This window comes from Impatiens glandulifera, chromosome 7 (assembly GCF_907164915.1).
Source record: "Impatiens glandulifera chromosome 7, dImpGla2.1, whole genome shotgun sequence".
NCBI classification, from domain to species: Eukaryota; Viridiplantae; Streptophyta; class Magnoliopsida; order Ericales; family Balsaminaceae; genus Impatiens; species Impatiens glandulifera.
The window spans coordinates 4,677,343-4,695,683 of NC_061868.1; the positions used below are offsets into that span (position 1 = coordinate 4,677,343).

Below are 18,341 nucleotides of genomic sequence, written 5' to 3' on the forward strand. Positions count from 1 at the left end.
AAGAAAATCAAAATTTAATAAGTAACTATTAGGTAATTCAATTGATAAGAATATGAGAATAATTCTAGTTTTTTAAATTAAATAATAAGCTTATCTAACTCAAGTTTAATTAAAGTATAATGAATGAGTATGCTCCTAATTAATAAATAATGTTAAAGAATAAAATAAAATAAAAAAATTATTTTATTTTTTACTTTGAACAAATATTAGTTCGAATTTTTATTTTAAATATAAGATGGAAGTAAAAGATTGAATAATATACAATTATTAAAGTGAAATATAGAACAAAATTTTATATATTAATAATAAAATAGTTTATTTTGTTTAATTTAAGAGATAATTATTAATTGTTTTTATATTCATAAAAAGTAAAAAAAAATTAAGGAAGTTTTTAATGGAGAAAAATCATTTTATTTTATTCATTTAATATTTAGAATAATCAATTTACATTTAATTTATTTATAGGATATGTCCTTGTTCAGATTTGATTATTTAAAAAGTATAGAATGAGAAAAAATAATGATTGGTTAATAATTTTGAATATATAATGATTATTTAAAAATAAAAATATTAAAGATTATTGATTTATATAAATAAAATAAAAAATAATAATTTAAGTTAGAAATATTTTAATATTTTGGTTAATGATTTAAATGACGTGATGAATGAAAAGAATGAAATAATGTTTGATTTTGTTTGAATTATTTAAAAATCAAGGTTTTGGAAATCTCATCAAAATACCATGTAACTTAGAATCAAGATACCATGTAACTTAGAATGACCATTTATTATTATTATTATTATTATTATTATTATTATTATTATTAATTTTCAGATTTGGGTTATACTTATGTGATCAAATAAATTAATGAGACAAGTTTAATAGTTAAAAAGAAAATTAGAATGTTGATCCATAAAATTTATTGAGACCTAAATATTTTTATTTATTTGGTAAAGGAAGTTTCCTAAAGACATGTTTTCTTATTTTATTTTGTTTGTCGGTGACTTGAGACTGGGTGTGAATGTGTGATTAATGATAATATTTAAAGTCTATATAGGGTACACTCATCAATTAGTCATTTGTTATAATTGTTATAAAAGAATCTCAAACTTTAAAACCAGTGATGGTTATAAAAGTTAATCGTATTTTGAAAACGTTCCGGTCATTATTCTAAATTTATTTTTTTGATAATTTTATTTTGACCGGTTGAACATATTGGACTGGATTTAATTTTTTCAAAATTATTTTAATAAATATGGTATATAAATCGTATATATTATAATTATTTAGACACATTTAAAAACAATCAAACATTAAACTCAATATTTAGCCAATTAAATTAAAATCACGTCAAATATTTATTATTTTGTACAAACAAAGCAACAATAATACCCTTCTCATTAGATTTTTTTTTTTTTATCATGGTATCAAACAAAGTAATTCATTTCATTCATATTATGACAAGTCATCATTATCTCGTGATCTCATCAATTTATACACTAATCAAATTCTCCACATTTAAGACTTTATCACAATCTCATTGTTCATAACTCAAGCATGTGATTTTTCTAACTAGGAATTGGATCGACCTTTATTTTCTTGACAATTTGGCATCAAATTCATTCATTTTCGCAATTAATTAAATTAAAAACACTTCCTATTAATTTCAGCATAATCATGCACACACATTATACAGTTAAAAAACTTCACGATCGTTTTGTTAAAAAAAAAAAACTATAAAATTCAAATGGAGTCAAATCAGAGTGACATCAACATTTCAGGAAACATAACTTCATGTCACGCTAAAGCACATTAAGAACTCTCAATATCAGAATCGATGAAACGTTGTCCATTCATTTCAGCAATAGAGCAATAACCTTGATGCATGCTGAAACTTATGGTCGAGTCAAACACATCTGCCTCGGAGGTAAGAAACCTTTGGTGCTTGAACTCTCTCGAGCCTTTGATGTAGCCTGAAACTCACTATCACAAACGAGAACTCAAAATGGATTCATTGTCTTAACCGTAGTTACGACTGAATCTGTGATAGGAAAATAAAGTAAAAATAGATCCCAAAAAAAGATACAACTTATCCAACATGGATGAGGATTAGGTTTAACTATTCAGAGAAAAAAATAGTGATAATGATTTAGTAAGATTACTAAGAGAGAAAGACTGAAAGTAAGGTTATAAATTCAGAAGTATTAATCCTGTGTGATTTTGTGATACAGGTTTCGAACCGGATTTTCCATTTCAGAATTCTGGTCAAACCAGATTTATTAAATTCAAAATTAGGAACGTTCATTCACCTGTTTTGCGGTTGATAGAATTGTTAAAACCTTATCAATTTCTTTAGCTTCATCTAAAAATTGATCAATATTTTTTTCATTCAATTCTAACTTAAAATGGTTTTATTAATTCAATCCAAATAAAAAAAGTTATTTCCACAACATAAAAAAATTATTTTTTAAATAACTTCATTTAAAATATAATATATTTTTTTTTATTTATAGAGCTGGGTGGGTGGAGTTCAAGCGTGGAATGCAGACTTTAATTGTTGGACCATTTGAATGGTCGTGGGAATTGAGTCAGTGGCGGAGGGTGTCTTTAGAGGAAAGGGTCACCCCCAAAATAAAAATAAAAATAAAATGTGTTAACATTGAATGGAAAGTGATGGATTAGAAAAAGTAAGAAAGTAAAGGGACAAAATCAACTATAGTACACAAGAATAATTTTTATTATTTTTTTTTAAAGGAAAGATAACTCTTCAACCGAATCTATCAATTTTACCTAACGAATTTTAAATAATGTTATAATAATGACCTAATGAATTATTCGCATCAATCGAATATAATAATTAAGAATACGACTAATATTTATAAGTCATAGTCAACTAATCATAATATAACTTTTATTTTTCATGAGATGCGGTTCGTCAAAACCTCACAATTATTAACACTCCAGTCGTTATCAAATAACGAGATCTTGAAGGAATCTTAATCCCCACAATTTTTTTCTGACAGCAATCGTACGAAGACAACTCAATATACCAACTATAAAATATCCGCATAAAAACAAACAATGTTTTTAACATCGCCTCACATCATGTATGATCAATTTTACTCATTTATGTTAATATCGAATTTGAAGTGATCATGAAAACTGAATCAAAAATTAATTAAAAGATTCACTATTTGATTGCACAATCTAATTATAATTAAGTTGTCAAAACATTCAAATGCAATATAGGTTAAAAAGATAATAATAATAATAATAATGGAAGTATGGAACTTATTTTTCTTTTCGTAGATAAAAAAATATTATGATAAATCGATTTTTATGTAGTTTTTTTTATCATTAATATTGCCGCAATATTTGAAAAACAGATTTTTATGCATAATTAATTTATTTATTAATATTTTTTAAATAATAAAATCAATTTTATTTAGTTAGTTAAAAAGTTAACGTGACGATGACTCAATTACAATTTAAACGTTTTAAGTGAGAATTAAACCGGTCATCTTTAGTTTCTTAGGTCTGATTTTTACAATTTGAACTATAAAAAGATAATGATGTGTTCGGGACAAAATTTTTTGAATATAACAATTGTTTTAAATTTATTATTATGTTTTTAGACATAATTTATTATTGTCTAAATTATTTCCTTAAAGTTATTATTATTTAAAAAAAAAAATTCATAAAACATAATATAATATAAATAATAAAATATTATATAAATGATAATATTAATATATATATATTTTTTAAACCTATTAAAAATATTGAAATAACAAAATTGATTGAAATAATTAGACTTTCTTACAAATTTTAAAAATCTTTTCAAATAAACACTAGAGCAGCTTAAGGACCTTCTCTTAGCCGACCGAGAGGCATAAACCTTTCCGGCGTTCCGCGCTAAACAGTTCGATTTAGGGTTTAAAGGGGGATTAGCAACCGCCAAAAATCCAAATCGAATTATGTTCGTGAAGTTTGATTAGAGCACACCAGTCGAAGATCAATATTTTTTCACCTGAAAAATGGAGATCGACATGGAGACATCCCCAAGCTATTTCAATCCTGAAGACCTCACTATCAGAGAACCCTATCGGAGATATGGGTAAATCTTTACCTCCTTTTCTTTTCTTCCAGTTTCTCATGTTCATTAATGGATGTAATGCGGATACTAGACTGACTCTATAAGCGAGTTAAGTTATTGATAACTGATGCTGTTCTAGGGGAAATATAGATATTCTTTTGAGGCATGAAACTTGCTATTATAATGATAGATGTATTAGTTGAAAGACATTGAATTTCTCCATTTCATTGAATGTCTCCATTTCATTGAATGTCTCGAATGTTTAGTGTCTTATAATAGATGAAAAACATTGAATATAGTATGGTGGAAATTTCTGAGATCAATGATAATGGAATGTTTGTAGGAAAAGACACTCAACTTCAGGTCGATCACCCCATCAAGAACAGTCATTTCCAAGATCTGGTGGGACAAAGATTTTCTCTGATGGGAAGAGTGTCAGAAGACATCCCAATGCTGCACTTTTTCTTGAAGATATCAAGCTTGAGGCTCAGAGTGTCGATTCTGATAGCTTAGATGGAGCATCTGGAATTTCTTCTAGATTAAAACGAAAATCAGCTACTAATGTTCATGGCACTTATGATGGAGAGAATGTTACGGAGTCGTTTCGTCAGTCTGCAAAGCATTCACTGAACTCTTATAAACAGGAGGATGATACTTTGGTTGAAGGAAAAGATACAACCTTAAATTTGTTTGCGTCTCTGCTTGATTCCGCTCTAAAAGGTGCTTCAATGCATTATTTCCCTAGATAGACTTTTCTCTGCTATGTATATGTAAATAAAATGTTGCGGATTTCAATTGTGTCATTTCATATAGGTGACAACAATTTTGACAATTTTGTCACGTGTTATGCATTTAGATATCAAATTAGAAACAATTAACTACGGATTTTCTGTTGAAAAAAAATCTGTGTACTTACTTACGTGATATATTTTCCTTGAAGTTAGTGAATGATCATTTGTTTCTCATCACATGCATGTTGATCTTGCATTTAACTGCCGATGATTCTGTGCATCACATTGTTCTCTTACTAATACTACAATGTTTTTTATGTTTTGTGTATATCCTTTTTCAAATCTATTTTCTGTCACACTGTCTACAAAATCAATCAAGTTATTTGAAACCTCTGCCTCATGGCTTGCAACCAATCTTATGTTGATTTGAATACCTATTTTTGTTTGCTCCATCAGGGAGACTCACAGTTTGCTTGTATGACAGGTTCAATGCCTATCCCCGACTTGATTTTGCAGTTTGAAGAAACTTGCAGAGACTTGTCTGAGACCATCAGGTGTTCTTCTGTTTGACCCTTGAACATCTAAGTTGATTGCCTTACAATGTTGTTTTATATGTACATTGTATTATGTGAATTAGTTTGTACAATAATTCCTTTTTCATGGTCTGGGTTGTTTTGTGAAATTACAAGTTTGACCATATTTCTCCAAATTCCTTAGCAACAAAAAGGTGCATGATCTGAACACAGCTTTGGACTCCATTCTCACTTCATAGTGTGAGTTTCCTTTTTTAGGAAAAAAACTGTGGGGAAAGGTCTAAATAACCTGTTTTGGGGAATATTACTTTATGAAGGAGATGCATTTGTTTATCAGATTGTAGCATCTCATGAATGACCAGAATTGAGATTTTAAGGACCCAAAAACAGTGTCCTATCATTATATTTTGTGTTACAAAATGAATGTCATGCACGAAGATGCTTTTGTTGTCTTACATTTTCTAGGATTTTATTGATCATAGAATTATCCAATTTCACCGATATGCATAGGAGGACATTTTTAGAAGGATTTATGCTCAACAGTGTGAATTTCTTATTCTCTTATGTTTTTTCCCTTAAAAATGACCAAAAACTCATATTTAGGGAAACCTGAATAATGAGAAAATTTGTGTGTGACGTTGAACCAAATAAACTCTCTTGTAGATTTTGGATATAATCTTCAAAGACATTTCTTAGTATTTCTCTAGCAGATATTGTCTTTTATTTTTTTTCTCATTCTATGTATTCCTTTTTTTAATAGATTTTTAACTATTGTCATATGCTTGTAGATATGGAGCAAATGAAAGACACCGTATCATGGAGGAAAAATTAACTAGACAAAAGTCTCAGCAATTACTTGATGAAGCTGCTTCGTGGTCCCTTCTTTGGTTTCTATATGGGAAAGGTAAGAAATTTCTGATCTTGATGCTATAATCCTCCAATCTGTGCTATTGGCATTTTGGCAAGTTGTGGGCCCATCCACACAACAGATGAACATTTAGGCCATTAGTTTTCTTAATGGTTTCTATAAGTTGCATCAAGTTTTTTTTTTTTTAATATTGAAGTTTGTATTAAAGTTGCATCAAGTTATTGACATGCTGAAATATGGTTATTTGAGATTGAACTGGTTATAATTCAATAGAGGCATGGAACCTTTTTGAAAATGTGCATGATATTTAAAGCATCAATAAAACTTTAAATGAAGTTTCTGAACGTCCTTTCTGTTGATGTTCTACCAATGATCAGTGACCTTTTTGTGATGAGGGGCAGACAATCACTGTTCAGAATCATTAGTTGGAATACCTTGTATTTTTATTTAGTTTTTCTTTTGGATAAGAAATTGTCATTACATGCCTGAAACATCAAAATTCTCCTTTCTTACTGAAGATGTTACACTTATGTGGCCATCTTTTTTTATTTGTTATCCAGTAATAAATTTTGGTGTTTATGCTAATGAAAAAAAAAATCTCTCTTCATCTTGCAGAAAATGAAGAACTTCCAGAAGATTTAATCCTGGTGGGGTATCCATCCTCTTTAATACGTTTGAATTGTTTGTAAATATGTAAATCATTCTTGCTCTTATTCTGTGTCATCTAATGCCCTGACGACAGTCTCCAACAACATCTCATTTGGAGGCATGCCAATATGTTGTGGCAGATCATACAACACAATTATGCCTTCGGATAGTCATGTGGCTGGAAGGATTAGCCTCTAAATCCCTTGAATTGGATAAGAAGGTCATTTGCTTGCATCAACTTGTCTTTCCTTTGTATTATTGATCCCTGTTTTGCTAGCTTGCTTTCAATTTCTACAAACTCTTTGTCCTGAGATTATATGGATACATATGACTGAGAAATGGCACAGCCCAGTGGATGTTATCATTCTTAATTTTCTGTTGTGGTCAGAGTATTGACTTAAGTTAGGCCCGATGATTGTGTTCTTTCAGGTGAGAGGTTCTCATGTCGGTACATATCCGTCCAGCTCTGGAGTTTGGCATCATACTCAGCGCTATCTGAAGAAAGGGGTCCCTCAACCAAATACTATTCATCACTTGGACTTTGATGCTCCAACACGTGAATGTGCTGAACAACTACCTGATGATAAAGTATGTACATAACTGTATAGTTACTTATACTGTGTAAAATTGATCCTGAACTTTTTAGTAGTACTATATTCAGTTTGAGGTCTGACTGATAAGGTCTCTGATACCACTGTTACACCTTGGGGAAGAAGAGCTAGGGTTTGAAGAACAGTAGATGAGAACAACAGGAAGTTCAATTCTGTTATTTACTTGTAGAGTTTAATTAACCTACCAGTATTTATAGCCAATGAAGTGGATGGTACAATTATTACAGTGCTTTCCAGCCTATAGTACTTTCTTGAATTGTACTGGTAGTTTATTCTTTGGGGGCTTATTTGAAGCTAGCATCCTTGACTTGGGTCTTGTCATGATAGATTGAGTCTTGAGAGGTCGAATCTCCGGGTATAAAAACCTAGAAAGCATATTCGTAACACTTGGGGCCTGTTTGGTTAGTTTGTTAAAGCTGTTTTTTCTAACAGCTGGATACTATTACTAATCAGTTTTTGTACTTTTGAGACCCAAGAGTTTTGTTGAATGCCAATCCTCTTTTTCTTTATCTTGTCGGAGCTTGGCTTAAAATGCATGATTAATTTGGTTTTCTGTTTCACTGACAGAAACAAGATGAATCTCTTCTCGAAGATGTATGGGTTCTATTGAGAGCTGGGAGGCTGGAAGAGGCTTGTGAGCTTTGCCGATCTGCTGGTCAAGTATGCAAAAATGATCTCTGAGATTTGTAAACCTTATTATTATTATTATTATTATTATTATTATTATTATTATTATTATTATTATTATTATTATTATCACGTGGCTTCTCATTGACTGTATTTTCCATATGAATAGCCATGGAGAGCTGCAACCCTGTGCCCCTTTGGAGGGTTAGACATGTTTCCTTCTGTGGAATCTCTTGTGAAAAATGGGAAGAATAGAGCTCTACAGGCCACTGAGCTTGAGAGTGGCATTGGCCATCAATGGCGTCTTTGGAAATGGGCATCATATTGTGCATCTGAGGTACTAGTTGATTATATGATAGTTACATATATGTATATATATTTTGTGTTGGCAATCGATTTAGCGCAATCATGTTGTGCACACGTCTTCAGATATTATAACCCAATTATCATGTTCGGTTAAATTAACATGGTAATTTGGTTATTATTTAATATTACAATCTTAACCCACTAGGGTAGCTCAAGTGACAAGAGTCTTCAGAGGTTCAATTGCCACTAAGAAAAGTTGAAGTTTGGGATTTTTTTAATATTATAATTTTGTTTTGAAATAGTTATTGCCCATTTGCAAATTAATGATGGATGATCAGTTATGATTTATGACATAACACGAATTAACATGTCTGATTTTATACGTTTCAATGCTGCAGGCGATTGCAGAGCAAAATGGTAGTAAATATGAAACCGCAGTATATGCAGCTCAGTGCAGTAATTTAAAACGCATTCTTCCTATATGTACAGATTGGGAGGTATTTTTTTTTTCACTTTATGATGCTAATACCTGTTTGCGTCTACTAGTTCTTCTATTAAATAGGTTTTTTCATCTGCTTCTCATTTGAATAGCCTTTTTCTGTTGGTAGTGGCTTTATATATACATTTATTATTTTTGTATTAATAACCTATTATTTTTCTCGTATCAGAGCCAATTATTAACATGTTATTTTTTTAACATTTAAATATATAATTGTAATTTGGTTCAAATTGCTATATTTTGTTACTATTGTACTTGCTAAAATGTTTTAATTTTGTTATTGTTATTATTTAACTTGATTTCATTGTTTACATTTATTTTTTGTTATTAAGCTTGATGTTAGATAATAGGTAAATAGATCTTGCTAGCGATTAAAACTGATCTAACCGACCAATAAACCGCAAACCGTTGGTTTGAGGTTTTGAGTGTGCATTTTGGTGAAAAGAATAATTGAAACCACTCTTTAACTTTATTACATTCTCAAGCTTTTAATTAAAGCTGAATAATTTGGATTTGATCCTTACCATATTGCATCACATGACTGATAGAAAAGAGCAAAATGTATGTCAGCTTTGTGTTTACAGTGGTACTCCTTTAATGATGTAACTATGTCAATATCTACTCTCTGGAAGTTTTTAGTGTTCATGTTGTTTATTTGTTACTCTAGATAGGAGAACTTGTTTTGCTAACTTTCTTGATATTTTACTTCCGTAGTCTGCATGCTGGACGATGGCCAAGTCATGGCTTGATATTCAAGTGGACATGCACATAACTCGCTTACAACCTGGTGGAGTGGACCTTTGTAAACGTTTTGAGGATGGGATTGATCAAAGCCCTGGAAAAATGAATGAGAGTTCCCCACTTGGACATGAAAATTGGCCCCTTCAAGTTTTGACTCAGCAACCTAGGCACCTCTCTTCACTTCTTCAGAAACTTCACTCAAGGTTCAAATGCGTAATAACTAAATAGTTGAATCTGTAGCATGTTTCCATCGCTTGGCTGATAATTGTATACTCTGCATGATCTAGTGACCTGGTGCACGAAGCTGTTATTCGAGGATGCAAGGAACGACACAGGAAAATTGAAGTGAGTATTTTTTTTTGTGTGTGAGACAAGTATTAGAGTAATAAGATCTCCCTTGGCCAGAAGAATTTACATGGATGTTCTTATTTATAAGAATAATAGGGGACTTATCTGAAATAGTATCTCTTATGGTATTTTATACCAGTCCTATGACTCCAGGCAGCAAAAGTTTTGATTAGAAAGCAGTTATTCTGATAATGACAAATAAATATAGCACAATAGAAATAATAATAATAAGTGCTGTTCTTTTTTGGATTGAACATAATCATACCACTAGAGCGAATACGTGCTGGTTAGAATGTTTTTGGTGATCTTTCTACCCTGGACAAACTAATTGAGGTTTCTTATCCAAAGAAAAAGGAAAAACTTTAGCCTACACGAAGACATAAGACAAAGGTATAGCAGCTCAGGTGTTTTATGCTGGTAACTCTTACAGGAATTACGTCTGGCTGATGATTATTTAATACTAAATCCTTCATATGCAATATTTGTGGTGTTTGCTATATCTTGGATCTATTTATTCCCACCTTCAGTTTTTGGATGGATTCCAATTTCATGTAGCGTTTTGGGAAATTTGAAATATAAAGATTTCTGAGCCATTTCCATCTGTCTCTGCAAGTATAAACTAAAGGAAGTGGAGTGAAATAGAAAGACTTCACAACCATTGTACTGCAGTTAGTTTAGTGTGCTAACTGTCTGTTAATTGCCTATTGCTAATTTGTGTATCCATTATATTTCCTTAATTTACATATTGAGGAGCTAGATTCCATGTATCACTTTTCAGCTTCCATGCTTACAACTACTTTATATTTAAATCTTTGTATGTGGACACTATAATGTGCTCGATTTTCCTTGTTTTGAAAGTTGCACTTATGCCCTTTCTTGACTGGTCTAAACGCTATTCTACAGATGAATTTGATGATGGGAGATATACCAAGTTTGCTCGACCTGATATGGTCTTTGATATCCCCCTCTGATGATGATGCAAATACTTTTAAGTAAGTTTCTGATTTTATCTGCTCTTTTGCCTAGTATTTGACAGGTTTAGACTTTATATACTTGCATAACTGCTCATCCACTTGAAATGGACTATGGTCTATTGTACAGTTTGGTTTAGTTTCTCTTCATTCATTTGATATTAGTTCATATATGTTTGAGGTGTCTTTTGAGAACAGCCTGGTTATAAGCATAATGGTCTTGCCAATTTTTCTATGGACATGCTTAAACTCGATTTCAGATAGTTCTTATTTTGCATATTATTTACAGACAATCTAAGAACACTACATGAATGTTCAAGTTCCATGCTCACGTGAAAAGGTCATTATATATGTTTAAAAGTTTATGATTGGTGTATTTTATGCTTTCTGCAGGGTACATGGTGATGTTCATTTGATTCGCTTTGGTGCACACTTAGTCCTAGTATTGAGATATTTGCTCGAGGATCAAATGAAGGATGCTTTTCAAAGGAAGATTGAGACTGTTGGTGATCTGATCCTCAACATGTATGTCTTTTCTGTCAAATAATCTTGATAGATTTATTTCTTACCAGAATTTCAATCAGTATACTTTTGGCTTTTTTTTCCTGGTTGACATAGTTGGATAATGTCTTATTTTATCCATGAGTTGGGATATATAATTTGCATTGAGTAACATGGACTGCAATCCTCAGGTATGCAATGTATTTATTCTCAAAGCAGCATGAAGATCTGGTTGGCATTTATGCGTCTCATCTTGCACGGCATCGTTGCATTGATCTCTTTGTGCATATGATGGAGTTGAGGCTAAATAGCAGGTCTCTTCAATCATTTTCCTTTCTGTTCTTTAAATCCTTATTCCTTGGTGGGTTATAAGTGTGAATGATGATGATGGTTACAACTTGATGTTTTTGTATCATAACTTATACCAGCCAGTATTATTTAATGCATATGTTTGGAGATCAAGTTTCACAAGATTGTTACTGTTTCCCATATTGGTAGAATCGATCATTTGTTCAGGGTTAATGTATATCCCGCATAATTCCTCCCTCAATAGGACGGAGCATCGATTTCCTAGTTTTTTGACTTGCCTTAGACAATTATTAATTAGATATTGATACTTTCACATTAAAATATACGGTGATTCCCTTCCTTAATTTTAGTAATGTGTATAAAAGATTAAAAAAGTGAAGAAGACAAGAAACCAAGAGAATTTGAGAGAGAAACTAGACTTCTCCATAGACTAGACTTCACATCAAGTATTACTTTGATTACTAACATAATCATAATAAAACTCTAATTTAAATATTGAAACGAATAAGGATCTATTAAATATAATTATCTAAACTAATTAAGCGAGAATCTTCAACCTATGTGCCGTTGGCCCTTCGAAATCATAATCTCTGTTCTTTATCATAATAAAGAATAGCTTTCTTAGAAGATGATTTACTTTCACATACTTATATATGGTTATAGAGGTCATACTTGTAGTGAACTTGATAGAGCCCATGGATCATGGTAAACTGGGTGGGGATAGCTTTAGTTTCCGTTTGCAACTCTCAGTTTCATGTTTCAAATTCAAATTTTATTATGAAGGGCCAGGCATTAACCATTTTTAATTTGAAAAATATGATTATGCCTACATTATTATTAGGATATCTTGAAATTATCTGCACATTTCACTTTCAGTCTATAACTCATTTCTGTGCTGTTATCTTACCAATCTGCAGTGTGCATACCAAGTATAAAATATTTCTTTCTGCTATGGAGTACTTGCCCTTTTCTCCTGAAGATGATTCAAAAGGCAGCTTCGAAGAAATCATTGAGAGGTGTTAATAGTTTCTCTTAATCTTTTCTCCCCTTTGAATTGTGGACCTTTGGATGTCATTCCTTAAAATATTATTTGGTTATTTTATTCTAACAGAGTTCTGTCAAGATCCCGCGAAGTCAAACCTGGAAAATATGATAATTCGGGTGATGTTGCTGAACAACACCGATTACAGAGTGTTCAGAAAGCTATGGTGATTCAGTGGCTCTGCTTTACACCACCCTCCACAGTTACGGAGTCTGAAATGATTTCTGCTAAACTTCTTCTCCAAGCATTGTTGCATAGGTAATACATCTGAAACTAAAATAATGTCTTTGTGGTCTTTTAAAAAGTAAATGATTGCCTTCAAAAGTGATCTTATCATTTTATATTATTTTAAAATTGTGCTTCTAGATTTGATCACTGACAATGACTTCATGTGCCTATGTTATATAGAGGATTTTGGGTGTGGGATGATATGATTGGCCCTAAAAGATGGAGGTTCAACCTGATGACTATATTAAACTGTAACAGACCTAAATTAGAAATCTAGGATTTATTGAGATTTAATGAAGAACTTGAGATGAGAAGAAGAGGGGTTTAAGGCGGTGTTTGATAATACAAATTTATAACTTAATTTAAATAGTTAAGTGCTTATTTGAATTAAGTTAATTTGATAACTGTTATTTAAAATCACTTAATTATTTAAATTCATTTCAATCTAAGCTAAAAAATCTAGCTTAATTCAGTAAACTATGAATAACCTACCTCGGTAATTAACAAGTGTCCAAAATACAACTTTAACCCCTGGAAGTTAATGAAATTACGTAAAAGGGTAAAATAGTCTTTAAGTATACATTTTATCAAACCGACTTCGATACCAAGTATTTAAAATTGAGATAATTTCATTTAGTTTATTCAACATTTATTTGTAGTGTCTTCACTTATTCAGCACTTTAGAGATGATAAACCATATTCAACCATTTCATATTCAACATAGTGCCTTCATGCAATACATCTACTATTTATATGTAGCTTCCTTCCTCTAGTAACATTAATTACAGTACTATTCTTATACCTAGCTGCTACTATATCCCAAGTCTGTAACATAAACTTGCTCGACCCACCTTGGGTAGCTCAATTGGAAATAGTCTTGAACCTGAACTTGATGTCTCAAGTTTGATTCCCACTGAATTCTGAAAGCACCTTGATTAAAGTTGGGTCTTGCAGGTGGGAATGCTGTGCTAGCCTACTCAGAAAATAAACCCTTGTTTTAAAAAAACTTGCTATAATATGGCATGAGTAGCAAGCTCAAGGGTTACAACCTCTTACAGCAATTGATGTGCATGTGTTACATCTTTAACTTTTGATATGTTAGCAAAAAAGAAAAAAAAAAAAAAGAACTGAATACTTGAGATCATAATTCCAGGAAATTATACATTTCTCCTTGTTTAGACTTATCAATTCATGAACATATTGAGTTGATCAAGTTGGATTTTAGTCTGCTTTATTTGTCTTTTGGCCCCTCATAGCTTCCGTTTTCTTGTTCACTGATTGTCTCTTTGACTATCATCTATCATTATGTTGTAGCAACATACTGTTCAGGGAGTTTGCTCTTATTTCTATGTGGAGGGTGCCAGCGATGCCCACAGGTGCACATAAATTGCTTAGCTTCCTTGCTGAACCTCTTAAGCAGGCAATGGAAAGGCTTTGTGCCATGGAAGATATTGATGTTTCCGAGAACTTGAGAGAGTTCCAAGACTGGGTACGATTTCTTGAAATTCTTCATCCTTTAGCTGAACCAGAAATAATGCCAAAGAATAAATCTGATTTCTCCTATATAGTTGATGAAGAATCACTTTTTACTTATATTATGTACTGTGTTTAATGTCAGAGTGAGTATTATTCCTGTGATGCAACTTATCGCAATTGGCTGGGCATTGAATTAGAAAATGTGGAGGTCCCTCCGTCTGAATTATCTGTCGAAGAGAAACAGAGAACAATGATGGCGGCCAAAGAGACACTAGATTCATCATTATTATTACTACTGAGTAAGTAGGAATATTATATTTTTAATACTCATTTAGCAGCATGAGGTTCATGACCAGGTTGTGAGTTCGAGCCTTCATAATCATTAAAAAAAGAGTAGGATTTTATATTTCATTCTAACCCCAAATAATCCACCTTTTTATCAAACAAGTATTTAAAAAAAAACTAGTTTATTTTGAAAAACCCTGCTCCAAGAACATGCAAATATAAATAATCTTATTTTCATCTATACTTATCAGGAGAAGACAATCCATGGTTGGTCCCCATTGAGGATCGTCTCTATGATTCATCGGAGCCTTTGTTCCTCGAATTGCATGCCACTGCTATTCTTTGTTACCCTTCAGGTGAACGATTATGCCCCGATGCTACTGTTTGTGCAACTCTAATGAGTGCTCTTTACTCATCGGTGACCGAGGAAGAAGTGCTATCACGCCAATTGATGGTATGCAATCAGTCTTTCTTTCTTTTTAACTTTCTCTCACCACTACTTATCTGAAAGTAAAAATATGTTGAAAGATACTCTCATACCCTTGTAAATATCCACCTAGGATATAGCTTTGCATGATTAAATCTGAATCCTTATTTGTCTTCCTGTCGTGGATAGGTGAATGCCACTATCTCAACAAGAGACAGTTACTGCATTGAGGTTGTACTTCGCTGCAAGGCAATTGATGGTGATGGGCATGGGCTGCATGAACTTAATGATGGAGGGCTTCTTGCAAATGTACTTGCAGCTGGATTTAAAGGTAATAGTCTATAATAGTGGCAACAGATAGTTTATCTCTGTTTTTTTTTTCTGGAAATCTTTAGGCCTAGTTTGATGTAGGGTTATTTGGATTTAAAATAACCCCTTATCTCATCATCACTAAAATATCCCATAATTACGATCTTCCTAGCCCAGATCCAGGATTCCAAATGGGCATGAATTTTGCACTATTTAATTTTGTTGATGGTAGTATTGATTAATTTCTAAGAAATAGAATATATTATTATGTTAATGCAGGGGAACTTGTTAGGTTTCAAGCTGGGGTGACTATGGAAATCTCAAGATTGGATGCATGGTATTCAAGCAAAGAAGCATTCTTGGATGGACCAGCGACATACATATTGAGGGGTCTTTGTCGTAGATGTTGCATTCCCGAACTCATTCTCAGGTGTATGCAGGTACATAACCGATATATTTGGAATTTGTTGGGTTTCAAGTTTCTACTCGGTAACTAAGACTCGACATATATATGTTAAATTTGTAGGTTTCTGTTTCTCTGATGGAATCTGGTTATGCATCTGAAACCCATGATCAACTGATTGAACTAGTTGCGGACTCAGAGACTGGATATCTCCATCTTTTCAGTCCGCAACAGCTGCAGGTAAGCAAGCCATTTCGTTTTGTTTGTTTCCGTATTTTGTTTGTTCATTGGTAGGCGGCCAATTCATAGAATGAATGATTTATTTGCAGGAATTTTTGATGTTCGAGAGGGAATACACAATATACAAAATGGAAGTTGAAGAGGAAGAGCTTGCATCTTGATATCAAAAGAGAGTTGTTTTGTCTTTTTAACTTGATGAATTTGTGTAACACATGTTTGTTTGTAATTTATTATGATAATTAGGCAGGAATCTGTTGCTAAATGTTTTTACACACTAGCAGTTTTATCATTTTTGAATATCCAATTTATTCTTATTAACTTTTATAGGGAATATCACCTTTTAAAGTTGTTTCTATTGTTCTTTCTAAATATAATGCTGCTTGCTTTTTGTTTACAATTTTTTTTATAAGGATTTCATTATCGTTAAATTCAAAAAAGAGTTGTATAAAAAAATTAAGAGAAAAAAAATCAACAATTGATGATTTAAATATTAAATTTATAAAATTAAAACTTGGTTAGAAAGATGCAATTTTGTTGAGGGCTAAATTGAGGTTTTGAAAATTAGTGTTCGAAAATTTTCTACCAAATATTTTTTGAACGACAATTAAAAGATAAACCGATAGTTGGTAAGCAATGCTGAAAAAAAGTTTTGTCATGTCAAGTGAAAATAAATCATCGAAATAGTGAGAAATTCATACAATAATGAGAAAATACCTATAAGAAGTCCTCCATACGAAATCTCAAATCCAGTAATTTTTTATTGAAAAAAAAAAGAAAAATAATTCTGTATCGGATTATTTCATCCATTTTACTGCTAAAATGAGACGAACACGGACTCGATAAATGATCACCAACACAATCGATATGAGCAACAAATGACTCATTAACGATTAGAAGTACTATTCTGACAATAAAAATCCGAGAAAAAAAAATCGATTCGGCTAAACAAGATACCGGACCGAACGAAACTCAACACCAACTCAAATATGAGTGATGAAAATAAAGACGAGGCACCTTTTAGTTCTAAAAAAATAATCGAAGGGAAATTAATCTTTCCACTTTAATGAGATTATGATAGGATCGGTGTAACCAATAAAGAGTAGAGTCTGACTATTGATAACAACTCAAGATAAACAATTCAATTTTAACTCTGTTAGAAGTTAAAATTTGTTTCTATTCTTCGCAAATCCTTCGAACTCTTGAAACGGTTTTAAGGACGGAAGTGTTCGTTGAATTTGAAGTTTTGAACCAATGCTAGATGAAAGACTGAAATTAAAGAACACATCAGATTGTTTATGGATGTTCGGAGCAAACTATCTTGCGTCACCCCTTCTTCTACAATCGGAAGGATTCACTAAGTTCTTTGAATCAAATACAGTTTACTGATCTAGCTAAATATTTTGTTGAACAGAACAACCTCTGTTCAACTTACAATATTAAGAACAATATTTTCTCAGCTAGACAGTTTTGATTCTTTCTCTTTTGAACTTGGAAGATGATAGAAATCAGTAAGTGCACGAGTAAGCTTGTAAGATAGTAATGTGAGCAGAATAACCGGTGATTCAGCCGTTGTCCTTGAACATCTATTTGTAGTAGAAGGACACCAACGGTCGAATCTTCTTCATGAACACGTGACAAACGTCCATTGGAAGGCCGCCCAAGAGACAGGAGTACAGCAGACTCTGAGCAATTGGAACGTGGTGTACCGAACAGGTAGTGCGCCGAATATCCTTTATGATATTGTCTTGTACTGGACAAACCGTTGGAAAGACATTTACGTACGTGGCGTTCGTTCATTGGATGCAATTAGATAGTTTGTCAAACTGCACAAGAGTGAGTGGAGCAGAGTAGCAGACAACTAGTTGATCGTGGGTAGACGTATGCTAACTTCTGACGGTTGCTGAAGCGAGGCATTAGACGTGCTCCATTAAACTGCCTAGTCTAAGGAAGTTATACGCCAATGTCTAATAGCGTGTTTCATTAGACCACACGTCTAATGGAGTAAGACAACAACGTCTAACTACGCATCCCTTCAGATTTGTCTGAGGAGTTAGACTGCACATCTAATTACGTATCACTTCAGACTTGTCTGAAGGAGTTAGACTGCACGTTTTAACTACGTATCACTTCAGACTTGTCTA

General features: G+C 32.2%; 1 protein-coding gene across 1 annotated transcript; it reads left to right on the forward strand.

The window, feature by feature from the left end:
- The first annotated feature begins 3,872 nt into the window (after window positions 1–3,872).
- Window positions 3,873–16,545, forward strand: LOC124944667 (nuclear pore complex protein NUP107). The gene is made up of 24 exons (XM_047484982.1): window positions 3,873–4,118; window positions 4,441–4,817; window positions 5,313–5,382; window positions 6,150–6,265; window positions 6,845–6,876; window positions 6,972–7,097; window positions 7,307–7,465; window positions 8,056–8,148; window positions 8,285–8,452; window positions 8,820–8,918; window positions 9,635–9,864; window positions 9,949–10,006; window positions 10,913–11,001; window positions 11,374–11,505; window positions 11,673–11,795; window positions 12,708–12,806; window positions 12,902–13,090; window positions 14,375–14,549; window positions 14,679–14,835; window positions 15,073–15,275; window positions 15,438–15,579; window positions 15,837–15,997; window positions 16,084–16,200; window positions 16,290–16,545. Exons 1-24 carry the CDS (start codon window positions 4,039–4,041, stop codon window positions 16,359–16,361), a joined length of 3,267 nt encoding a protein of 1,088 aa, XP_047340938.1. The 5' UTR covers window positions 3,873–4,038; the 3' UTR covers window positions 16,362–16,545.
- The last annotated feature ends 1,796 nt before the right edge of the window (window positions 16,546–18,341 follow it).